The sequence below is a fragment of the Canis aureus genome, chromosome 3 (assembly GCF_053574225.1).
Source record: "Canis aureus isolate CA01 chromosome 3, VMU_Caureus_v.1.0, whole genome shotgun sequence".
Lineage (NCBI taxonomy): Eukaryota > Metazoa > Chordata > Mammalia > Carnivora > Canidae > Canis > Canis aureus.
The window spans coordinates 67647577-67673796 of record NC_135613.1 but is presented as its reverse complement, the minus strand read 5'-3'; the positions used below and the strand labels follow the sequence as shown (position 1 = coordinate 67673796).

General features: G+C 39.9%; 1 protein-coding gene and 1 long non-coding RNA gene across 11 annotated transcripts in view; one reads left to right on the top strand and one right to left on the bottom strand.

Moving 5' to 3' along the window:
- The window catches only part of LOC144311236 (uncharacterized), a 79036-nt gene extending 55335 nt beyond the window's left edge, over positions 1–23701 (top strand). For 3 of the 6 annotated variants that reach the window (XR_013376813.1, XR_013376812.1, XR_013376814.1), the window contains one exon: positions 23374–23701. This is a non-coding gene — a long non-coding RNA (uncharacterized LOC144311236). Of the gene's footprint in view, positions 1–1577; positions 1677–6189; positions 8304–23373 lie in introns of those variants that run through there. The other 3 variants (XR_013376816.1, XR_013376817.1, XR_013376815.1) reach the window with 3 other exon arrangements.
- Positions 1021–26220, bottom strand: HOATZ (HOATZ cilia and flagella associated protein). Of its 5 annotated transcripts, XM_077893444.1 has the most exons (9): positions 26083–26196; positions 24511–24529; positions 24275–24327; positions 23426–23701; positions 22331–22369; positions 21785–21855; positions 4504–4563; positions 3858–3910; positions 1021–1205 (listed from the first exon to the last, which is right to left on the bottom strand). In XM_077893444.1, the coding sequence occupies exons 4-9, from the start codon at positions 23649–23651 to the stop codon at positions 1148–1150; spliced, it is 507 nt and encodes a 168-aa protein (XP_077749570.1). In that variant the 5' UTR covers positions 23652–23701; positions 24275–24327; positions 24511–24529; positions 26083–26196; the 3' UTR covers positions 1021–1147. The 5 variants fall into 5 exon arrangements, with proteins under 5 accessions (XP_077749570.1, XP_077749571.1, XP_077749572.1 ...); XM_077893445.1 differs by lacking the exons at positions 24275–24327; positions 24511–24529 and having other exon boundaries at positions 26083–26220; XM_077893446.1 differs by lacking the exons at positions 24275–24327; positions 24511–24529; positions 26083–26196 and adding an exon at positions 25132–25306 and having other exon boundaries at positions 23426–23588.

Genomic DNA, 26220 nt, shown 5'->3' with positions numbered 1-26220 from the left:
AGTTTGGTTTGTCCCTGTGATTAAGTTCTGACCAGTGGCTCACCCACTCCTCTGTGGGTGCTGTGGGGTGGGAGCTGCATCAGATGGGGGTTATGTCCAGAAGTGGCAGATGGGGGCTGAGAGCGAAGTGAATGGTGGTCCTCCAGAGAGCTGGGAGCCTCAGCAGAGCACTGGAACAGAGCACAACCCTGAGGAAGACTGCCAGTTACACAGCACAGAAGGCACAAATACTTCACCTTCTCTTTCCAAAGGGAATGACTGTTGAAAATGAGGTAGGCTGGCAATGAGATTATGCATATGTGTGTAAGATATAGGAATGTTAAGCCAGCTATTAACAGAACTAGAAATAATTTATGGCTTCAGAGACATGATCCAGAAATGGAATAAACCAAATTTTGGAAAGTGGATTTCATATATATATATATATATATATATATCCATTATATATATATATAATGGATTTTAAAATGGATCCATTTCTATATATAGAAATATTAAATATATATAATATAGTATAAATATTTATAGTAAAATTTATAAAAATATATAAATAAGTATATATATATAATTATATATATATAAATTTTTTCACAGCAAGAAGGCTTTAAAGTTTTCAGGACTTTGTAAAGTTAAGTTCCATAATAGCCCCTGTTTCCTGTTTATCTGATATTTATAACAGAGATCCAACTTAGCAGTTCTGGACACCTCCTTCTGATGAAAACAAGATAAACAGGAGTTGGGACACCTGGGTGGCTCAGTGGTTGAGTGTCTGCCTTTGACTCAGGGTGTGATCCCAGGGTCCAGGATTGACTCCCACATCGGGCCCCTCAGAGAGCCTGCTTCTCTCTATGCCTATGTCTCTGCCTCTCTCTGTCTCTCATGAATAAATAAATAAAATCTTGGAAAAAAAAAGATAAACAGGAGTTTGAGAGTTTAAGATGTGAGAGATGATTGTGTGGTATCAAATACAGTATATCCATCAAGTAAAATAGATGCATGTTCAATAATTGGTAAGATTCCTAGAAGTCTGCATATTGAACTTTATTTGTCAGTTTTAACAAAGTGATCCCAGTGATCCTGACATAAGAGAAGGTTGTTTCAAAAGTAAAGATGTACATGAGCCATCCTCTGCCATGTGCCAAGCGTGTTAGTCCAAGGCTTTGACCTCCTCTTGGTCTTCCTTATCTGACTTTAATATCACTTTCCTGTTGGCAGTAACATGAATCAGTTTTACTACACGGAACTTGGTAGTTGTGAACACAATATAGCATGGAAACAACTTTGGAAAGTCTCCCCAGCAAAGATTTACTGTCTTGGATTCTGACTATGCATTATATTTTGCCACCAAGTATGAACTTACAGGTGGGAGGAATGGCCATTATGATGGGAAGTGTGTTTTGAGGGTTTGGGACCCTAAATATATTTTGCTCACACTTCTGATTATCACTGATAATTGATTTCTTTGGATACCCATTGTTCCTTCTAGTTACACTGCCTTTAAAATGCAAGTATTCCTGTGGTGGGCACTAAACATATTGATACTAAAACCTTACTATGAACATACTTTCTATTTCTAGTTCTGACAAAAGGAGACCTGGATTATCCTAAGAAGATCTGTTAGAGGAGGATGGTAAAGGTGTATCTCTGTGTATAGGGGGTGTTGGGTGAACAAAGGATGGAGGGAGGAAAAAGAGGGAAAATTGAATTATTTTATAATTGTGTCTAAAATATTTCAAAAATTTAAAAATGTTTATAATGTACAGTATAAAAGCATCACCTTCTAAATTAGCTAATACTGAATTACATGATATTTTTGAATGAAAATTTTTTGTTACCAATATTTTTTGAATTCCTGCATGTAGTCAGTGTGCTAGGCACTTTGGGTGACCCAATTTCTCATTGAGCTTGCAAAATAGTTGAGAGACAAGTCAAAAATATATGGGGGGTGCCTCAGTGGCTCAGTTGGCTAAGTGTCTCATCTTGATTTTGGCTCAGGTTGTGATCTCAGGGTGGTGAGGCTCTGTGCTAAACATGGAGCCTCCTTAATATTCTCTCTCCTTCTCTTCTCTCTCGCTCTCTCTCTCTCTGCCGGCCCCCCACTCTCTCTTTCTCAAAAAAATATAATGTAAGAGTTAATGAGTAGGTAATTATAGAATATGGCTGCAAAGTCCGGTGTCATTATTTGTTGAAGAAATGGTACAGATGGTATAAGAAGCTCAAGGGAGAAAGATGTCCCAGTGAAATGGAATGAAATCTAAGGCTTCCTGGCAAAGGAGGGAAAATGGGCAAGTTAATATACAAAAGGAATTACAAAAGACAAGCATGTAAAGAATTATCCGTCAAGCTGTGAAATAATGTTTTACTCTTAGGTGAATCAACAGGGGTGGTAGCAGGAATGTTCTGAGCATTCCTGTAAAAATATGCCCAGAAACCTAAGGTGCCCAGACTTATCGCTGATGCTATGTAAGTTCCAATCTTGACCCATTATTTGAATCAGATAAGTGCATCTTTCCATTGACTAGTTTTGCTCTACCCTTAGAAGCTTATTCAAATCATCTGGCTGAAAAGCAAGAAATTAAACTGCTGAGAATTACATAGACAACACAGCCAGGTGATTAAATGATCTTTTCACTTCCTCCAAAACTTATTTTTTATTTTTTAAAAAGATTTTATTTATTTATTCGACAGATTGAGAAAGAGAGAGACAGCACAAGCAGCAGGAGTGGCAGGCAGAGGGAGAGGGAGAAGAAAACTCCCCTCAGAGCAAGGAGCCTGACGTGGGCTCCTGGGACCCTGGGATCATGGGATCATGACCTGAGCTAAATAAAAGGAAGGAAGCTTAACTGACTGAGCCACATAGGTGCTCTTTACAAAACTTTTTAAAATTTGTGTGGACACATTTGTTTTTTAAGAGTATTACTTTGATAACATTAACTGGAGTCAGCCTCAATACCCAGTGAGATAGGAATAAAAATTCTATTACTCTCTGTTTTTCCCTGAATACAGCATGCACATATTTATTTGTCAAATTAAGGTTGTTAGCTACATTGGTTTTCAGTCATAATACAAAAATGGAGAGATTAAAAAAATAAAAATGGAGAGATTTTTATTAGGGCTTCTTTAATGATGAAGTTGTGATAGCGGGTTTCCTTTAAACTCTTCTGGACCAAGTGCCTCCTCCAGCTCCAGTGCTATTCCAGGGATAAGGCAATTAACCCCTCACTGTGATGCTAAAGTTCTTGCTACATGAACCTAGATTTAGTGACCTTAGGGATGCCTTTAGTGGTATTGGAGCTGGTAATCTAAAAGGCCTGCTAAATTGCAACAGGTGAGGGACTGAGTGTGGGGAGAGTGGAGGCTGAGAGACCACGCTGGCAGGTGAATGTGTAGCCCAGAATGGGAAAGAAGGGGAAGGGAATGTGTACAAAGATTCAGGCTTGGAGCACCTGGGTGGCTCAGAGGTTGAGCGTCTGCCTTTGGCTCAGGTCGTGATCCTGAGGTCCTGGGGTAGAGTCCTGCATCAGCCTCTTAGAAGGGAGTCTGCTTCTCCCTCTGCCTATGTCTCTGCCTTTCTCTCTGTGTCTCTCATGAATAAATAAATAAAATCTTAAAAAAATATTTAGGCTTGATCTGCTGTCCTGTTTGACCATTTTATGCTGGCCTATTGCACAGTTATGCAAGTGGGCACAAAAGCTTTAATGTGGATGAGGAGTTTTATTCAAGGCAAGAAATCTGTAAATACAGTGGGTGGGTTTTTAGAAGATTTGAGGGGAGGGGGCAAAGGGAATAGGAGAAAAAGTGCTTCTCTATGGGGGGATCTTGAAAGGTAAGAATATTTTTGACAAAAATAAACTTACTTTGCTTTGTGTACTTTGGCTTTTGGCTTATAAGGAAGGGAAACCAGTTCTTTCTAAAAACAAAATAAAACAAAACTCAAAAGAGGAAAATTTTTACTTGCATGGACTGACATTTCTTACTTAAAAAAAAAACTGAGGTATAATTATCACAGTGTTTACACAAACTATCTTCTTAAATCTGGAAACCCTGGGATTAGAAATATTCCAGATTAAGATATTTGGGGTTCATTCAGGGGAACAGGTGTTTGTACACCTGTATGTTTATAGGGTGCTATTCTTGTTTTACTATTTTATTATGTTTCTCTTCATTCAGCATTTGTTTTTGTATGGTGTAAACAAGATCAATCATTGTAAAACAAAGATTAGCACTGCAGTGGCCCATGTGAGTATCTGACAGTTTTTATCAAACAGGACACCAAACCTGCTGGCATCACCTCGTTTCTATCCTAGCAGAGCTGCATACTCTGGAGATTTGATTTCTCAGGGATGACCAAAGTGCCTGATGTCTACCCCCACACCAGTGGATAGATGGCTCTGGACCATGAGTATTTAGATTTATGGGGACAATCCATAAAACCTCTGAGGATTTGCCATAGTTCCCTCCCTCCTCAATGATAGATTTATTTGGATGCCTCCTCAGTCTTACCAAGATCCTTTCTTCTCTTTGTTTTCTTAAGAGTTGTAGAATTTCATCTCTCCTTTTAGCCTGTTTAAAGGGGGAAAAAAGTGGGTGAGTTTCTTGACTCAGTAATAAAGACTTTGTCTGTAAAGAGTAGATTTTTTTTTTTTTTTGCATTTCCTTCTGGTATTCTTTGGTAGAATTTAAAAATATTTGTTTTCCATGATAGATTCATACTTTTCCAGTGTATTCCAGAGAATCCTGGTTTACAAAATAATGTGGTTTTGATACTCAGTGGAAGGGTGTTTTCTTGTGCCCATCCAAAATCTAATAAAAACTTTTATTAAGACTTTATTACTACATGAACCATGCTAAGAACTTAATGTACATTATGCCATTATTTTCTTTTAATAACTCAGAAGTTATTATACCACTATTACCCCACTTTACAAAGGAGGTAACTAGGTTAAGTAACTTACCTAAGCCATGAAATGACAGAACTGGCGTTGATCCGAGCTCTGTTTGACAACAAAGCCCCAGCTATTGTCCACCCCACTAAATTGCCATTAAATGGTAAGATCAGCAAACTCAAACAGCATGCCACAACCCAAACCCGTGACGGGACGACTCTGAATAGCTTACGCATGGACTCTCATTCTCTCATCTCTCTTGCCTTCGATATTGAGACATGGACACTCTCAGTTAAGTTTTCCTAAGTGTAAAAAACTAATTTACTGCAGGCATGAAGATTGATAAATCTGTATCTCAAGATATAGACTATAAAAAAAAGAGACAAAAATAGGTCCAAAAATTCTTTCATAAAATCTGGTTATTTTCAGTTTTGGAAAGCCAGGCAGAAAATCACATCTGGGGACGCCTGGATGGCTCAGCAGTTGAGCGTCTGCCGTCTGCCCAGGGTGTGATCCCGGAGTCCTGGGATCGAGTCCCGCATCAGGCTCCCTGCATGGAGCCTGCTTCTGTCTCTGCCTCTCTCTCTCTGTGTCTCTCATGAATAAATAAATAAAACCTTAAAAAAAAAGGAAAATTGCATCTGCAGTATTTGAGGACAAAAGAAAAACCTGAGAATCAGACAAATAAAATATGTACCTTCAAGTGGCCAAATAAAATGAAAGGAGCTCTGTTTAGACTCAGGCTAGAAGAAAGAGATAACTGAGCATAGATACAGATTTGTTGTAGCCAGGTAAAAATTCGAAGTCATCCGTCCATTCAGGTTTACTAAGTACTACGCTATTTTCCTGGGGCTGCCCTAACAAAGTACCATAAACTGGCTGACTTAAGACAACAGGTATGTATTGTCTCACAGTTCTGGATGCTTGAAGACCAAAATCAAGGTGTTGGCAGGGCCATGGTCCCCACTGAGATGTGTAGATGTGTAGGGGAGCCCTCCTTTGCCTCTGGTGGTTGCTGGCAATCTGTGGCATCCCTTGCTGGCAGCTGTGTAACTCCAAACTCTGCCTGCATAGGCACATTCCTTTCTCTCTGTGTGTCTCTGTCTTTTCGTAGCTGTCTTAGAAGGACACCCCACCCTCCTCCAGCAATAACTTACCTTAACTAGTTCCATCTATAGCGACTCTATTTCCAAATAAGGAGACATTCTGAGGTCTTGGGGATGAGGACTTTAAGGTATTGTTTTAAAGGGGAGACACATTCCAAACCATAAGGAGTACTTCTGATGTAACATTTCTGTGCTAGGGGCTGTACAACACAATTCCTGCCTGCAAGGTCATTACAGAGAATGGTTTCAAATGTGCTACAATGCAGATGGTATAGGATGTAATCCAAGACCTGAAGAGAGACCCTTAATTCAGACCAGGGTGAGTATGTATCTACGGGGAGAAAGATGTCCCAGAGAAGACAAGCTTGTTCCTACAAATGGTAATCACCAGAGGAGCAATAGAGACAGGATGGTGATACAAGACTTTGAGGCAGCAGAAAGAGCGTGTACAGAGCCTTGGAGGCAGCTGCATCGCTAAGTGGTTTCTCAGGAGGAGTCCTCCGCCCGGATGCCTGCAGGAGAAGCTACTGATCTTGGGTGTGCTCCACAGAGACACTTGAGAGGGGGAGCCCATACAGGGCAGGAGCAATCAGCAGCTGGGGCAGGTGCACCTATGCCTTGGCTTTGTCTCATTTTGTTCATGTCCTATGAATCTTGCCTTTTATAAGTCTATGAAGTTTTTATTTTGGGACAGGATTTCTACCTTTTACTTGAATTTTAGGTCTTGTATACCACTGCTATTGAAAGAGAAATAATCCAGGGTACTTGTAAATACCAAGCTAAATTTCATACTTGTTTACTTGCCAGGGACTGAATAAAATAATGTCTGTGGATAAGGACTTCGGATGTTTTCAACATAGGGATTCAGAGTTGGTGTCCTTTCTAGCTTTTCCATTACACATGTACTTAGTGGGAATTAACTGCTCCCATACTGTGATTCCATAGCACTTTATACCTTTTAGGTATTGCTCTTACTTTCCTTGTTTTATCTCATAATTGCTACCATGACTCTTTCAGAGTCTATTCATCATTTTATCCTTCCTTAGGGCTTAGCAGAGCCTTGCAGATGATAGTCAATGAATTTTTGTTGAACTGATTGTGGCATAATGTCTGAATGATATCATTGCACTAATACACACAATTATTAGCCTAAAAAATAAAAAAAAAAGAAAAAAGAAAAATGTTTTAGGTAGTGAAATTAAACAATGGATATATCTTAAAACCCTAAAAAAATCCTAAAAAAACCCCCAAAACTATGTGATTATTTTGTGTGTAAAGCACACCTAGGCCTGGGTAGCCATAGGCAAATTATATTGTTGTAACACTTCTAATATACAAATAGACACATATTTAGTTACAAGATCTAAAATACTATTAAAATTAAAAATTCATTTGTCTTGAAGAGAGAGATGCATCTATTCTATGATTGGTGCAGACCAAACGCTTATTCACGGTAGGAGAGTCAGAACAGTCACTGACTCTGGAGTTTAGCCAGCACTGAGGCACCAGCATCATGGTGTAGAGTGAGTTCTCCTGGCATGTGTAACCTGACCAAGGGCTCCAATTATAGACTTTTTTTTTTATTTTAGAGTGGGGTAAAGAGCAGATGGCTGGGGAACCTCTAGAACCTGACTCAGTCTGTGGCTCCTAGCATCATCCCCGACCCCTGCTCACCTTGTCCTCTGGCCCTTTTTTTCTTGGTAAAAAATAAACAGATTTTATGTTAAAAAAATGCATTTTTTTCTTTTGACTTTAGGTCCTTTTTTATTATAATGGCTTTTAGTACCAAACCAGTTTTATAATGCACCAGAAACAAAGCTTTCAAATATGATTTGATTTCTGCTTCCTGGACATGTTTCCTGGGAATGAATAAGAAAACTTCTGTAGGCAGTTTTGTTCTGTCACCAGAACAAAAACACTGCCAACTATTCTAATAAATCTCTGCTTTGATAACTAAATAAATTCAGTGATAAGAAAAAATCCTTACAATTTACCTTGTTAGTAGGGATAAATGATTTACTTGTTAATTTTATAACAACAGGGATACCTGGGTGGCTCAGCAGTTGAATGTCTGCCTTCAACTTAGGGCATGATCCTGGGGTCCTGGAATTGAGTCCCATATCAGGCTCCCTGCATGGAGCCTCTGCCTGTGTCTCTGCCTCTCTTTCTCTGTGTCTCTCATGAATAAATAAATAAATAAATAAAATCTTTAAAAAATTTTTATAACAACAAAAGAATAACCATTTCTAATCACAGTGTTTTGATTATGGCCATTAATGGAATATTATATTTACAAGGGGTTTTAGTAATAAAATTTATTAATTCTTAAAATAATAATATAGGGAGATCAGAATTTTAATATTTTAACATAATATTTTCTTATATATTTATACATTTAATTTATATTATTTAGGGCAGCCCAGGTGGCTCAGTGGTTTAGTGCCACCTTCAGCCCAGGGCATGATCCTGGAGACTGGGGATTGAGTCCTACGTTGGGCTCCCTGCATGGAGCCTGCTTCTCCCTCTGCCTGTGTCTCTGCTTCTCTCTCTCTCTCTCTCACTGTGTCTCGCATGAATAAATAAAATCTTTTTAAAAATTTATATTATTTATATACTATTCTTGAAAAAAATCAATTATGGAATAAAAATTGATTCCAGGAAATTAGGCTATGATAATATAAAAATTTAATATAGCGTAGATGGTTAATGAATTTTAGTGTCACATCAAGGATTCTTAGTTCTTTTTGTTTTTTTAGGGCCAAATGACTTGGGTGGCCACACAGATTATGGAGCCAAACATTTGGGTTTGAATCTCAATTCTGCTGTACGATTAATGGCAAATTAATACCTTCACTATCCCTCCTGGTTTCTCCTTTCTTCCCTCCAATTGTAATCACTAATCCACAGGTTAGAGGTTTATGATCCAAGTAAATCCAAGAACTACTTTCTGAGCCTTGGATATCTCATTTCTAAGGAAAGTTGTTGTGAAAATTAAAGATCATGCAAACACTTCTTAACATTCTGCATGGTGGGATCCCTGGGTGGCGCAGCGGTTTGGCGCCTGCCTTTGGCCCAGGGCGCGATCCTGGAGACCCGGGATCGAATCCCACGTCAGGCTCCCGGTGCATGGAGCCTGCTTCTCCCTCTGCCTGTGTCTCTGCCTCATTCTCTCTCTCTCTCTCTCTGTGACTATCACAAATAAATAAAAATTAAAAAAAAATATTAAAAAAAAACATTCTGCATGGTATTTGGTAGATATTTAATAAATGGTAGCTATTATTATTATTAGAGAAAACTTTCCTTCTAATGTTTTCAAAATGTGGAAGAGTAGGAAAAAGAGGAGAAGGATAGATTGCGTACCCTCTGTGCACAGCTGTGGAGGGTACTGATGCCTCCACTTCTGGCCTATGGACGAGCTGGTGGATAGAGTTGGGTGGAAGAAAGGGTGAAATGAGGAGGGATACCCAAGAGATTATTTGCCTTGAGTATGTAGTGCAAATTCCTCTGCCCACAAATTCTCCAGTGTATTATAAGCTTTCTCCTTAGTTAATCTTCAGTTATATAAAAGAAACTCTTAATAAACACTAGACTTTAAAAGAAAGGTCCTTTCTTCTCAAGACCTGGTTCTCATGTGAAAAATACATTTCTTCTTTGGATTATGACTGAAATTTGTTGAGTGAAACATTCATCAGAAATAGCATATGTGGGGGCACCTGGGTGGCTCAGCCATTGAGCCTCTGCCTTTGGCTTAGGTAATGATCCCAGGGTCCTGGGATCAAGTTCTGCATCGGGCTTCCTGCAGGGAGCCTGTCTCTCCCTCTGCCTGTGTCTCTGCCTCTGTACTCCATATCCTATGTTCTTCTGCTAGATCCCTTTGAACACATCCTAGAGATTTTGGAATAAACACACACTCGTGCATGTGCACATGCATGCATACACACACACACACACACAGAGTGATAAATGGTTACTTCATTCAGTCTTCATTTTGAAAATGAAGAATAATTAGGATTAACCATGGTGACTAAGACAAGAATAGTGTCTACTCTCAGAAAAATTTATATTCTAAGTAGAAAATGAGTGCTATGGCAATAGAGAGTAGGGTTCTAATCTAGCTTGAGGTCAGCTTTGATCAAAGTTTATTTAATGGTATCATGTAGCACTTTGCAAAAAGTATATTAAAGGATAAAGAATAGTTGAATCACAGTAGTACCTTTTATTTTTTTAGGTAGGCTCCATGCCCAGCCTGGAGCCCAACACAGGGCTTGAACTCAAGACTCTAAAATCAAGATGTAAGCAGAGACCAAGAGTTGGACACTTAACTGACTGAGCCATGCAGGCATCCCAATAGTAGTACTTTTAAACTGATGAGCTTTCTAAGATCTTATTTAATATAAATATTTATGATAGGATTTTTTGATTAAAAGTTAACTATTCAATGGGAATTACATTCCAAATTTAGAATATCATTTAGGCAGAGCCAAGGCTCTGTGGTTTAACAGAGGTTAAGAACATTATCTGACTTTTTTCCTTGAGGCTCCTAAATTTAAGTTTTAATTCTAGACCCATGATTAGGAGTCCAATATGAGCAGTAGGGAATTTCAGCTCTTAGTCTACAAATGTCATCCTCAGTAGGTTCTCTTTCTTTTCCACGTTACAAGTGCTAACTTGAGGAAAGTAAGAATTCTCATTGACTTTAGGTAAAACAATGCATTGGCAGTAAAAAGTCTCACATCTGGGCTTGATTCCAAAAGGCGGTATCTACCTGCTAGCTTGCTGATTTTGATAATGCCTCCACTTTGAATTTACTCTATAGCTTTACTATCATTCCCTGTGCCTGTTAGTTGAAATCTGATTTGTAGATGCTACAATTTCCATATAGTAAATTATACCTACCATATAGTAAGATACAGAACTCCTGGATCTCGAATGATCTACTATATACCTTGAAAGACAGCCCGAATAATCAGTGAAAAGGCTTTCTCCAGAGGAATTTCAGAAGATAAACCTAAGAGCAGTAATCTATGAGAGTGGATGGAAGATGTCAGAGGGTTATTAGCTGGAGGAGAATGCTGACTAGAAGGGCAAAGATGCGTATCTCAGCACCTTTCATACCTCCTGGAAATTGCTTGATCCTGGCTTAAGTCCCATAGCCCTGACATATATAATTTTCATTTAAAAATGACAGCTTGCTAAAATGAGGAAAACATATCAGTCATTACATAAGAGAGAGTCAATACAATTTTTCTTAAATGTAGGTTTCAATAAAATATTAACTTATCCATTGTGAAGAATAAAAAAATAGATTTTTTTCTTGGTTCTGCTACATATTTTTTCTTAGTTCTGCTACACATATTTTAATGGAAACCAATAATAATTACCAGAAAAGTGTAGCCCTTATTTTAAAATCTTCACACAAAATAAATGCATGAAAGTAAAAGAAGTGATTTTTAAAAATTGATTAAGGCACTTATTTTTTAAAAGGCCGTGAGATTTGAATTTTAATGTTGAGAAAAACAGGAGCCTGAAAGAACATTGCATTTCAAAATTCAATAGAGTATATGTGATTGAATGATATATTATTGATGATTCACTCTGAGATAATTACCAAGGCTTGTCCTCCACAAACAAATTACTGAGTCTTCAGGGTTTCCATCATATTGATATATATTTAGATAAGATGAATGGATTAATAGCACTGACCTCCTATTTCCAGTGTGTCTTTCCTGTCCTGCCCATTAGGCTATAGGAAGGAAGGTGTAGGGGTTAACTCCCAAATCTCATCCCTGGTCCTTCCCTGAGTTTCAGGCCTATCCAACAACTCCACCTGCTCATCTCAAAGGCACTGAATTGGTTAAAGTCTCAAACTGGTTAAGTCTCAACTGAATTTTTAACCCCGCCCCTCTCCAACAAAACAAAATACCAGTGTAACACCTGACCTCTGTCTATCCCTTGTGTCAGAGAATGGCACCTGTTGTATAATCCAGAGTACTATGAGTTACCTTTGATAGCTTGCTTGGCCTTACTTTTCATATCCAATGTATAATTGAAGACTTAGCTATTGTACTTCCTAATACTCACTCACCTCCTCTTTTCTAATTAATCAATCTTACCATCACCTCCCAGCGGGGTGATTGCAATGTCCTCCACTCTGGTTTGCCCTCTTCTGCTCTGGCCACTTTTGATCCATTCTTTGCTCCATCATACATATTTCAGTGGAAACTATTCTCTATATTTTAGTATCCTGACTTTTGCAAACAAATCTGGTATTATCAATCCCCAGTGTCAGACCCTTCAGTGGCTTCTCATTGTTCTTACCATGGCCTAAACTTTGCATTACCTCACTGATCATTCAGCTTCTGAAATGGATTTTGGATTTGGATTTTGAAGCATAGGATCTTTGCAGAGCTGCCTCTGCTGTCTGGAATGCTCTCCCATTGCTCCCTCCACCCCTTCTTCTGGCCTATGCCCATTTCTCCTTCAAATCTCAGCTTGTCTTTGCAGAAATCCTTCCTGTTCCCTTGATTGGATCAATACTGCCCTATTATCTTGATGAAATCCCAATAGTTCATTTTTGCTTTTGTTTCTCTTGCCTTCGTGGTTGTATCTTGCAAGAAGTTACTGTGGCCAAGTTCAAAAAGGGTGTTGCCTGTGTTCTCCTCTAGGATTTTGATGGAATCTTGTCTCACTTTTAGATCTTTCATCCATTTTGAGTTTATCTTTGTGTATGGTGAAAGAGAGTGGTCTAGTTTCATTCTTCTGCATGTGGATGTCCAATTTTCCCAGCACCATTTATTGAAGAGACTGTCTTTTTTCCAGTGGATAGTCTTTCCTCCTTTGTCTAATATTAGTTGACCATAAAGTTGAGGGTCCACTTCTGGGATTCTCTATTCTGTTCCATTGATCTATGTGTCTGTTTTTGTGCCAGTCCCACACTGTCTTGATGACCACAGCTTTGTAGTACAACCTAAAATCTGGCACTGTGATGACCCTAGCTATGGTTTTCTTTTTCCCCCTGGCTATTCAGGGTCTTTTCTGATTCCACACAAATCTTAAAATAATTTGTTCCAACTCTCTGAAGAAAGTCCATGCTATTTTGGTAGGGATTGCATTAAACGTGTAAATTGCCCTGGATAACATTGACATTTTCACAATATTAATTCTTCCAATTCACGAGCATGGAATATTTTTCCATCTCTTTGTGTCTTCCTCAATTTCTTTCAGAAGGGTTCTGTAGTTTTTAGGGTATAGATCCTTTATCTCTTTGGTTAGGTTTATTCCTAGGTATCTTATGCTTTTGGGTGCAATTGTAAATGGGATTGACTCTTTAATTTCTCTTTCTTCAGTCTCATTGTTAGTGTATAGAAATGCCACTGACTTCTGGGCATTGATTTTGTATCCTGCCACACTGCCAAATTGCTGTATGAGTTCTAGCAATCTTGGGTTGGAGCCTTTTGGGTTTTCTCTGTAGAGTATCATGTCATCAGTGAAGAGGGAGAGTTTGACTTCTTCTTTCCCAATTTGAATGCCTTTTATTTCTTTTTGTTGTCTGATTGCTGAGGCTAGGACTTCATCAAGATAAGAAGCTTTTGCACAGCAAAAGATACCGTTAACAAAACTAAAAGACAACCTACAGAATGGGAGAAGATATTTGCAAATGACATATCAGATAAAGGGCTAGTTTCCAAGATCTATAAAGAACTTATTAAACTCAGCAGCAAAGAAACAAACAATCCAATCATGGATTGGGCAAAAGACATGAACAGAAATCTCACAGAGGAAGACATAGACATGGCCAACAAGCACATGAGAAAATGCTCTGCATCACTTGCCATCAGGGAAATACAAATCAAAACCATAATGAGATACCACCTCACACCAGTGAGAATGGGGAAAATTAACAAGGCAGGAAACCACAAATGTTGGAGAGGATGTGGAGAAAGGGGAACCCTCTTGCACTGTTGGGAATGTGAATTGGTGCAGCCACTCTGGAAAACTGTGTGGAGGTTCCTCAAAGAGTTAAAAATAGATCTGCCCTACGACCCAGCAATTGCACTGCTGGGGATTTACCCCAAAGATACAGATGCAATGAAACGCCGGGACACCTGCACCCCGATGTTTCTAGCAGCAATGTCCACAATAGCCAAACTGTGGAAGGAGCCTCGGTGTCCATCGAAAGATGAATGGATAAAGAAGATGTGGTCTATGTATACAATGGAATATTCCTCAGCCGTTAGAAATGACAAATACCCACCATTTGCTTCAACGTGGATGGAACTGGAGGGTATTATGCTGAGTGAAATAAGTCAATTGGAGAAGGACAAACATTATACGGTCTCATTCATTTGGGGAATATAAAAAATAGTGAAAGGGAATAAAGGGGAAAGGAGAAAAAATGAGTGGGAAATATCAGAAAGGGAGACAGAACATGAGAGACTCCTAACTCTGGGAAACGAACTAGGGGTGGTGGAAGGGGAGGTGGGTAGGGGGTGGGGGTGACTGGGTGACGGGCACTGAGGGGGGCACTTGATGGGATGAGCACTGGGTGTTATTCTATAACAATAACAATTGGCAAATTGAACACCAATAAAAAATAAATTTATTAAAAAAATACTGCCCTATTAAATGTTGTCTTAACATCATATATAATTCTTTCACTAATCTCTCTCCCTGAGTAGACAGCAAGTTTCATATAAGGATAGAGTTTGTGTATTTAAAACATGTTGGACTCCATCATCTGACTCTAGTGCCCAGCACAGTGCTAGGTACATAGAGGTATTCAATAAATATTTGTTGAATGAATCTTGCCCAATTCTTCCAAATCAGATTCTCCTAACTTTTGTCTTCATGATTTATTTTTCCTATATGGCTTTGCTTGGCCCTTCTTGCCTGGGCTTAGCATTTCCTCTTCAACTTAGATCCTTAACTTGTCTACATCTCTTTTTAAGGCTACAGAGTTTTCAGCTGCTTTGGGCAAACATTGAGTAAAATTCAGCCTGGCGCCACATGACCCTATGTTTCAGTGTGGAGTCTTATCTCTATGAAGTAAGACCTACACAAAGTCCAATCCAACCTCACATTATAGGCTAGTGTCTTTACCTGCATCAAGGTTTACATTATGTCTACTGGCAGCATTTATAGTCATTAACTCCAGAGAATGTAAAGATAATATATAAAACATTATAACCATCATTAAAAATGATGGTTTTTTTCTTTGTTTTTAGTTATTCTGTGCTCTAAAAATGTAACCTTTATAATAAAAGTTTCAAGGTTTAGATATACTATCCTTAATAAAAGGTAAATTTTTCTAATAAATGACTAAATTACTGTAACAATGAAAATATACTTTTACCTAACAGAATCAATTGTTTGTAAATTGATTTTTTTTTTTTTTTTTGAGAAAGAGAGCATGTGAGTGGAAGGGGTAGATGGAAAGGGAGAGAGAGAATCCCAAGCAGGCTCCATGCTCGGCACGGATCCTGATGCGGGGCTTGATTTCATGATCCAGAGCTGAAATCAAGAGTTGAACGCTCAACCAACTGAGCCAAATTGATTTTTAAGCATCTTTTGGCTTGGTCAATTTTTTCTTCTATATTAATGGCTTTAAAATAGTTTTCTTGGTATGGCAGTAGGGGAATAACACAACTGTTGAGCAATGTGATTGTTGAGGGGAAGGATTTATACTTCTAGGACTTTGTTTTCTTTTTTATAGCAAAGCCTCTCCCTCGTACCAAAGTTCCAGCATGTGGAATACTGTCTTGTGCCCTGTGTCCAATTTCTTTCTTGTTTCCTTGTCTAGTATCCCAGGTATTCTGGGACAGTGGTCCTGTCTTATTTTCCACCCCTGACCCTGTATGCTAATTCCCATGGCAAGGTTTCTCTTATAGGCTTTGAACCTTGGCACCATGACTTTCCATTTCTCTCTGTTGCCTTTTCCTGGTATCACTTCCTTTGGAGAACATACAATGCTCATCAACTATGTCTTTGTTCTGTGACCTGCAGACTCTATTCCACTATTGTCTTGTCATTTATTTTAAACATACATAATCTTTTTGGGCTTCATTCTGCATTCAATAGCTTCATTTAATCATGTTTTACGAGCAGATCATTAGTATGGGTTCTTGACCAGTTGTATCTTAGGGTTTAAAATGTTTTATTCTGCTCCTAAGGTGGATGTATATAAAAGATAAAGTACATAGATCTCTGGGGGGGGGGGGAGGAAAATATGCTTTTGGGACCTGGCCCTGTCCAACTGCAGCTGGGTCTGTCTTGGGCAATGAATTCATTTATATGATCCCAGATCTCATCTATTTGATCCCTTTCCCCAACTATATTTTCATGGATTGTAGAAGTTACAAAGAAGATTAAGAGAGGAAGGAACCTCTCAACTGAAAATGTTTCCCAAGTTTGAATAATGTTTGAAAACAAAGTGGTACTATAGATAACATTAAAGAGTAACTCATATTTATGTAGTCTTATCATTTGCTACCAAAATATTTGCTTCTTACTGTGAATGCACGCTCTATTTTTATGATTCTTCTACTTGAGTTCTTTGACAAATTAGGAACAACAGGAATTTAAATGACTAAGTATATTTTGTTGGTAAAGGAGAAACCTACTGTTTCCTAATGGTATGTATTTTATGGGAGAAAAGGAACTTTGCTAATATTGCATTAGAGAAGGATGGTAAAACTAAAAAGAAAAAACGCTAGATAACACTGTTACTGAGAAAATTTAGGGTTGTCTAGGAAGCCAATTCTGATCAGTTTGGCACCAAAGAGGATTTTCTTTTATCTGAGCATCATGGCAATGACACTGAGGAAATTTCTTACATGTTTGGTTTGGCTCTATGAAACTGATTTATAATGAGTATGAGTATCCCTCTTAATTACTTTGAAAGTGTAGGATGATGGAGGATAACAGTAAAGTTTTCCACTTTCATGCTGTTTCATAATTCAGTAAATAAAAGTATTGTGAAGCTTCTAAGATTCTTCTAAGAATGTTCTCATAGCATAATTTGCTTCTGGTTCATGGAAGTGCCATATAGCAAGCTCACTTTTGAGGATGACTTAAACTATGGTCAATCTAGTTGCACATATTGTGTGATAGAATGGATTAAAACCTCATTCCCCAAAAAGAATGTATTGAGGATGTTGTTCTGTAGATTGCAAAAATTTCTTGTAAAAATCTTTAGTTTGTATGCACTCATGTCAGACCTTTCATTCCAGATGGCTATTTCCAATACGCCATCTCTACATATGCCTTAAAATACTGCTCTGATCTCGTCTTCCTTCTCCCAGCAAATGAATTATTTAAAATTCTTTTTATAAAGAGATAATCAGCTAAAGAGCTTTCTTAAAGGTGGCAAAACTAAAAAGCAAATTAGTTTTAAGATTTCAAAAAAATTAGCTGACTATTCATTTATTATAATGTTTTCAGACTACTTTAGAATTCTCAAAGGAAGAATAATGGTCTAGTACAGTGCTATAAGGTTTCCTTTATGGACAGAGTAAGCCATTTAATCTTGACAGACTCAACTGTTTTTGATTTTCTGCCATGGACATCCATCAAAGAAATAGTAGTTGTGATTAATAGCATTTTGTCCACTAACCAAAAGCATTTATAATGTATACCTGGAATATATTCCAATATGGAGGGTAACATTACAGTTTAAAAAAAGTTCAGCAACCAAAAAAATCAATATGAGTTGGGAGAAAAAGCTTTTATGAAAGTACTTTTAAGACATACAGAAAAGAAATTTTTAGATTTTTCATTAGTTTTAAGAAAAAGTAAAAGAAAAACCTTAGGAGAATTAATGCAAAATATTTTTTCCCATTTTAAAATGAAAATCAAAAAAAAAATAAAATGAAAATCATACTGAGTATTTACTTGTCAATGTACATGTTCAAAATGTGTAGATTCTCTGAAATTGAATAGATCATTGTACATTTTTTATTAGCTAACAAGAACCTCTCATTGCCACTTATTTTCTGCCACCCGACTAAAAGTTCTAGAATTGCGATGGCAGCAGTGCAGATGAAGTGCTACAGACTTAGAAAAATGGCAGTATCCAAAAATTGACTCTATGTTTTCATAATTACAGGGAGTCACATTTCCTCCCACCACACAGAGACCCATGAGATAAAAGCAAAACTGAGAATAGAAGTGATGTGCTAACATGCTCCTAAAGCAGACTTGCACATAGATTAGCTTGGGGGAGTATGCTTGCAAAAGTTATCAGCCTAGAAAAATTTGCCAGATGGATATATGTGGGGAAGGCAAAACGGAAATGGAAATATCATTGTATAGAGCATATGTTCACCATTAATTCATTCATTTATGCATTTATTTATTAAAGAAACAAATATGTAGTGGGTTCCAATAAACAGAAAGGCACTGGACTTAAGCAATAAGAAAGGATCTCCATCCTCAGAGGGGAGAAGAGAATTTGCATCTGTTGATTTGTTGTTGTAGTGGCCAGGCTCTTCACATAAGTTATATCAACTCGATGAAGTTTTGTTTATTTTTTATCATTCCTCCTTTTATATCTGAGGAAGCTGAGCCTCACAGAGTTAAATAGGTTGTTTGAGGTCATGCAAACAGTGAGTGGCAGAGTTAGATTTCCAAACTTGCTCTGTCTCTGAAGTCCACTACACCATGGTGCCTAATTTGGCAGGAAAGACAAAAACACACACAATGGTCCATAACACAGATCACCGTGATGAAGACTGTGTGAGAGAGAGAGAGGCAACTTGCTGTAGGAGCATGTGGCAGGAAGCTCTTCGTTCTGCTTGTCTCTAGGTCACCTCTCCTGGCACAGAGAAGTTGGCACTTGAGGTAGGCCTTGAAGGTACATGGGGAAGAGCGCTTTGGTATAGACACGAAAGTGCACTGCAGGTTGGATAAACAGCTTATAGTCTCACAGGGTTGGAAGCAGTGTTTCTCACACTTGTTTTATTCATACTAGAGTTTTGAATTTTAGGTTATTTGGCAGCAGCCTCAGACAGTGCCACAGCCAGCAATCATTATAATACAATGAGTCTCATGGGCTCTGGAGTTAGGATATAGACTTTGATTCTCGGCTTTGCCACTCGCCACTTGTGGGAACTGGAAAACCATTTAAGCCTTGTTTGATTAAATGGGGATAATCCTCATGAGGCTATTTTAAGGAGAATGTGAGTTGATATATGTAAACTGCTTAGCTTAGTTTATAGCACATGGTATACACTCACTAAATTGGCTGTTACAAATATATCATAATAATATCTGAGGATATCTATTATAGCATCCAGTTATTGCAGGATTCTCTTGCCTTTTGTACCACGGCCTTGTCTGAAACAGCACTCTACTATGCTGTACTAAGCTCTCCTAGGTACTTATATGAGACATACATTCAGTAACTTTTTTTTTTCCTGCTGGCTTGCTGTTTCCTTGGGCTTCTTCTACTCTCAACAAATAGAATCTTCTTCTTTACTGCATTGCAGGACCCACTTGACTTAATGTACAATTTGGCAGATATCACAGAATAATGTGTATATTTAGGTTCAGCAAAAATTACTTTACCTATTCCACCACTTTGATAGCACATATGGGGAGGATATAGAGTGTGCCCTAGCTTAGTGGTTGCGAACCAATGGTACAGAGTGGGCTACACTGGGGTCAGGAAGGGTACAGGGGAAGGGGAAGTGTAGTAGGAGCAGTCAGTCAGGTTATGGTCAGATTGGAAAGGACCTTCACTACCATGGTGAAGGATTTGGTCTTGGTCCTGCAGAAATGGAGAGCCAAGGATAAAACAAAAGTAGATGAACAGACGGAATTGTGCCCCCTGCCATTCCGATGTGGAAGCCGTACCTGTATGGGTAGCTGTATTCTGAGATAGGGCCTGTAGGGGGGTAATGAGGGTTAAATGAGGTAATTAAGCTGGGGCCCTAATATGATAGGACTGATGTCCTTATAAGAGGAGGAAGAGACACCAGAGTTCTCTCCCTGTGCGATGTGAGGACCCAGTGAGAAGTTGGCCATCCACAGGCCAGAAAGAGAGGTTTCATCAGAAGCCAACTATGATGGTATCTTGATCTCTCTCAGCTTTCAGAACTGTGAGAAGATAAAATACTCAGTCTGTGGTATTTTGTAACCACAGCCCTAGCACACCAATATAGAAGGAGACAAGCATAACTGGACTTGGGTTTTAGGAATTTAACTAGCACATTGTCGAGGACTGCTCTGCATAGTCTTTGGTCCACTCTATATATTCCTTAAGACTCAGCTCCTTTGGGAAGATTTCTTGATTCCCTAAATTTCACTTTGATGTTCTTCATGTTCCCATAGTATTATGTGCATAGCCATCTATCATAAGACTGTATCATAACTTTTGACTTTGTCTCTCCCACCAGACTGTAAACTCCTTGAGATCAGGGACCACATGTTATCTGTGGATTCCCAGCATCTAGTATGGTACTTGGCACTTAGTACTTCTCAATCAATATTTGTAATTAATTTCTTAATTAATATAGAAGAACCTGAGGTAAGGAAACCAGTTCTAAGACGTACTGATATGATAGACCATCAGCAGAACATCCAACTGTAACTCACACTGTCTTAACTGTTTGCAAAACGTGATAAGAACTGACAAAAGTTTGTTCTTTATTTTTTTTAATATTTTATTTACTCATGAGAGACACACACAGACAGAGAGAGAGGCGGAGGGAAGCAGGCTCCATGCAGGGAGCCCGACATGGGACTCGATCCCGGGTCTCTAAGATCACGCCCTGGGCTGATGGCAGCACTAAACTGCTGAGCCACCAGGGCTGCCCAAAAAGTTTGTTCTTTAATCTTTTATTTTTAATCTCCTCCAAAAATGAAATTAGAAAGTGTTGAGGTAGTTGAATTTAATGATTTTTACCTCACTAAAAGTTAGACTCCATCCCACCCATTAAGTCCCGGTATAAACACAGAGTGCCTAATATCCTCAAGAAAAAAGAAAATGCTGACTATTTATAATCACCTCATTTGTTTGGAGGAATCCCCAGTAGTCTATAAAGTGAATTAATGCAGTCGGCAAACACAAATGCATTATTCTATAATCTATGTAGAATTCCCGATAAGTCTTTCAGAGTTTGCCAGTATATCCAATGATTAAAGACATTAAGCCCAAATGAATCTTCTATCTTTGCTTTTATAGCCCAGGAACAGTTACAGGAATGGAACTTATCCATTAACCAAAAAAAAAAAAAAATGTTCCTATAAATCACTGTATTAATTGCAGAGTTAAAGTCTGTGCCTGTGTTAGGGAAAGCAAATAAGAGATGTTGCCAAAAGGAGACGTGTTCAGTTGATTTGACTGTATTAATGTGTTCAATTTCAGCTTTTAGTCAAAATGGTTCTAGATGACAGGCTCATTCCTCTGAGTCTGTCACTTAATCACTTAATTTTGACCTATTAAGATAGTCTATTTGATTTTTTTCCAATTGTTACAATGTTCTTAGAATGTTGAATATGGTTTGGGGCTTTATTGGGTGGAAAGTGTGTGAATCCATTTCCCCCCATTTCCCTCTGACTCTCTTGTTCCTGTATATCCTTAGGCTTTGGCTGATGCTGACAGTAGCCAAAATTTAATGGAATTTTTAAATTTTCGATTAAAATTCTAATAAAGTTTCTTTAATTGCTCAAGCTGATGTACCAGAAGTAGAAATTTTTTACATATATGTATTTAAAAAGAATAACTGGGATTATTTAGAAAATAATAATGAATTTCTAATGAAAATCAGATGACTTTCTGAAATATTGGCCTACCTTTTGAAGATACTTTTCTTTCTCCTCAGATTCCTGAATCTTTATGGTTTCAGCAGTGACATCTGTATTCTCTAAAGGAAATAAAGTCAAATTCAATCTGAAATAATTTTATCATGATTTTATAAAAATGCTGATATAAACTTGGATAAATGTTAAAAGGTAACAGAGTAGGAAGGTAAAGACAAATATGTACTGTCTTGAAACTTCACAAACTAGATTCATAAATAATTGGAGACTGAATTAATGAGCTATGGCAAAGGGAACCTCTAATCTCTTTAGAAGATGAGTAAGCCTGAGTCCAGAGACAAGGTTTCTGAAGAGAATGTATTTGCAGTATCAGAGTTTCCAATTTCTACATTACTATTCAAGATGTTAGGGGAATTTAGACATTCTCCTTTGGATAAATAGGGTAGTCTCTGAGACAGGGTTTTGGTATGCAATTCAGGAAGTTATGCCAAAGTGTAAAGATATCTCCTTATACTTATTACCTATCTTCTGAAGAATCTAGGAATCAGGATGTTGAAATACATGAAACTTGGTACTTACTGTTTTTCTCAAGGGAGAAAGGCTGGAGGTAAACTTTCTCTAAAAAACACAAAGGGAAGTAAAGAAATTATTGGGAAGACTACAGCATTAAAGGTATTTAAGCTTTCTACAAAAAGGGGGTATTTAAGCTTTCTATACCTATAAAAGTTGCATAACAAAAGGTTTTTTTTTTTTTTTTTTGCATGACAAGTTTCTATATCTTAGGCTTCCTAAGGTTTTTACAGGTCTGGGAACTTGGTTCCTAATATTGATTCTGCTTTCAACTTTCTCTGAGGCTTTCATGTTTAAACTTGATTATGTAAACAACCACCCTTAACATCCTCTCAGTCAACATATAGCATTTCTCCAGATTATTCTATACTGTTTGGCCAAATAGATGCCATCACCTAAGGGATACTTTCAGATGTGGTTTTAGATGTAACAAATATACCACTGATGCTTTCTGGGTGGAAGGATTGCTGAGAAGTTAAAAAAAAAAACCTGTTTGTATTGGGTTTTTAGACATTTGAAATAATTTTTTCTAATGATTCTTTTTGTATATTTTTTATTGGAGTTCGATTTGCCAACATATAACACCCAGTGCTCATCCCGTCAAGTGACCCCCTCAGTGCCTGCCACCCAGTACCTCCAACCCCCTTGCCCACCTGCCCTTCCACTACCCCTTGTTCATTTCCTAGTTAGGAATCTCTCATGTTTTGTCACCCTCTCTGATATTTCCCACTCATTTTCTCTCCTTTCCCCTTTATTCCCTTTCACTATTTTTTATGTTCCCCATGAGTGAAACCATATAATGATTGTTCTTCTCCGATTGACTTCACTCAGCATAATATCCTCCAGTTCTATCCACGTTGAAGCAAATGGTGGGTATCTGTCGTTTCTAATGGCTGAGTAATATTCCATTGTATATAAGATGAAGATGTGGCATATATATATATGTGCATATACACACATATATATGTATACACACACACCCAATGAAATGAAAGATTATTTTAGAATTAGGTTTGTCGGTTTCTCCTGGGAGCTGCTCTGGTTTCTTCCAGGTTGGTTACTTAGGGTGGAGGCAGAAACCAGAGGCGGGAGGCAGCTACTCACCATGCCCAGGGGGCCTAGAGGGCCGGGCCACCCGCAGGCGCTGGCTGCTACCTCGGGGCAGCACCAACTGGGATTCAGTAGTAGGATACAGTGACGCAGCGATCCAGAACTGCTTGGCCAAGTTGGAATCCTGTTCGGAAGATCCTGCGAACACCAGTAATCCCTGGGGACAAATTTCAACGGATTTCTGGTGGCTGGGGAGGCCTCCGCCGGCCCTCGTTTCCATGGCAACTCAGGACGCCGCTCCGAGTTTCCTCCTCTTCTGCCAGCCCCGCCCTGCAGAGAACCGTCAAGTTGGCGGCCACCACCGCCCCAAGCCCTCCTTCCTCTCCTGGGTAGATGCTGGGGTCCAGCGCGTGCCTGTGGGCTCTCTGAAGCCCACTTCTGCACTATCACAGGCTTCCGGACCAGTCCAAGCCTTGGCGGCCCGGGTAGGAAGAGTCAAAACATCAAGGTTGGGGTGGTTCTTGTCCCCGTTGGCCTCGGTAGGGCAGCACTTAGCTCTCTTACAACCTCAGCCAGCCTTCAACCCACACCCTACCCAGCTTCCTCCTCCACCCCAAATATATCTAAATATATAAAGCTTTTAAATTCTTAGCTCTTCCACCCCAACCCACCTCTCCTCCCACAACAGATTGCCACAGCTCAGCACACCCTATGTGGATATTGGTTGGAGAATTCAATAGAGCAGCTAACATCCTAGTCTATGGGAGCCAGAGCTCTGAACTGGGCCAGGAAGTACCTGTGTAAGGTTTTTGTTGTATATTCCCCTCTGCCCCATCCTCTTAAGAGAAATCTTACGGAAGAAGCTGGATTTAGATTGTAAATGCATTTACTAATCAGTCTCACCGAATGCTGCCTGCACTGCAACAGTTGTAAATGATCACTTAAAAGGACTATATCTGGGGATCCCTGGGTGGCGCAGTGGTTTGGCGCCTGTCTTTGGCCCAGGGCGCGGTCCTGGAGACCCGGGATCGAATCCCACGTCGGGCTCCCGGTGCATGGAGCCTGCTTCTCTCTCTGCCTCTCTCTCTGTGTGACTATCATAAATAAATAAAAATTAAAAAAAAAGGACTATATCTGATGTGTGAACTCAGTCCCTTCCTGAAAAAAAAAATCATGAAAAATATGAATGTATCCTTATAAAAATATTAATAAGTGTGAGTGAATAACTTTCCTGGGAGATTTCGTTAATCTAGGAACAATGAAACCACTTCAGCCATAGCAAAGTTGCAATTACTGTGGCAGGAATTGAGATGGACATTGTAAAGCCAATTCAGGAAAGGTAATAATCACAACTTAGGACCTTAGGGCACTTTATTCTTTCAAAATAATACAGTCTCACAGTTCAAAAGTTGATTATCACAAGTCTATACAATGACATGGATCAGTGAAGGAAAATATCCTATTTCCCAATTAGCTAAAAAAAATTTTTTTTGGGTTAAGAGCGTGAAGGAAACAAATTATAAAGACATATAAACTATACATTGTGTATTTAGCTGCTAAAATACTGATTTCTCTCTCGGTTAAGCTATTAATAGGCAATGGGTAATATTCGAGCGTTCCAATCCCCTCCCTCCCCCTAACACGCTGATGTGCATGGGCAGCTCATTTGGATGATTCCCAAATCTTTTTACCTGGCCGTGTGGTTAGTGATTGGTACTATTAGCAATCAGCTAACTACACTGCCTAGTAACTAGACTCACAGAAAAACAAGGTTTGCTTCCATCACACACTGCAGTCTCAAGTCGGTGCCCCATACGTTGTGACAGACAAATCACACTGGTTTTCCCTGGTTCAACCGTAGCTCACTTCAGCAGGTGGGCTGGCGAATCCCTTACTACATACTGGCGATCAAGGGCAGCATGTCCAGCATTAGACGTTACATAGGGCTCCTCCCCCAAATCTCAATGTCACTCTAGCTCACAGTTGAAGCCATTACATTTTACACCTGTCGCTCGCTCTCCCGCAGGCGGCTTGCCCAATCTTGCTTTTACTCCCGGGGTAGCTGGGACTTGAGCTGCCTGGAGCAGCAGCCGTCGGCCACCTAGCAGGAGTGTCCTCGCAGGCTGACAACGTGCTGGGCGCGCAGCCCTGCGCCCCGCAATCGCTGACGCATCAGGTCTCTCGAGGCGTCGCTTGGTGCCAACGCTCGGGGTTGGCCGTTTGCCGCCCGGGGTGGCGTCCTCCTGCCCGCGGGCCGGCGGGTGATGCTGTGCCTTGTTTTGATGGCAGTGGAGTTAGTGATTGTAAGCAGCAGAGGACAATCAGCTAATTACACTGCCTACAAACCGAGCACCGGGCGCCCGCGGGCTGCAGCTCCCGGACGGTCGGCGGCGCCGCTCCAGGCCCCGAGCCAGCGGGCCGCGGGGTGCGGGTCCCCCGGCCTCGGCGGTGCCACCCGCGCGGGCGCCGGGACGACGCCCCGGACCCCCCGGCGCCCCCGCCCGGCCCCTGCCGGACACCTGCGCCCCCGGCCGCGCCCCCCGGGCCAGCGCCAAGTGTCCCCGTCTTCCTCCCAAGGCCGCCGAGTCCCCGCGCCCGCCTCCCGGGCCTCCCGGGCCTCCCGGGCCTCCCGGGTCCCCTTCCCCCGGCCCCCGCCCCCGGTTCCCTTCCCGGGTCCTTCCCTCGAGGCTCCTCTCGGGTCGGGCTCCCACCTCCTCACTCCCCGGGCCGCTCCGTCCCAGAAAACTTGTCTTCAGGCCCCAGCCCGAACCCTAGAGCCGGCGCTCTCAGCCCCGAGAGCCCCGCAGCGCCGAGTGGCCGAGTGCCCGTGGCCGTGGCGGGCCAACCGC

Excerpts from the sequence above, each read along its gene's own strand:
- HOATZ (XM_077893442.1), bottom strand. The coding sequence starts at position 24,472 with ATGATAGTCACACAGAGAGAGAGGCAGAGAGAGAAGCAGGCTCCATGC. Across the intron at positions 21,856-22,330 it reads TTTCTCCCTTGAGAAAAACA|AGAATACAGATGTCACTGCT; the intron begins GTAAGTACCAAG and ends TATTTCCTTTAG. Across the intron at positions 3,911-4,503 it reads AAAGAGAAGAAAGGATCTTG|AAAGAACTGGTTTCCCTTCC; the intron begins GTAAGACTGAGG and ends TTTTGTTTTTAG.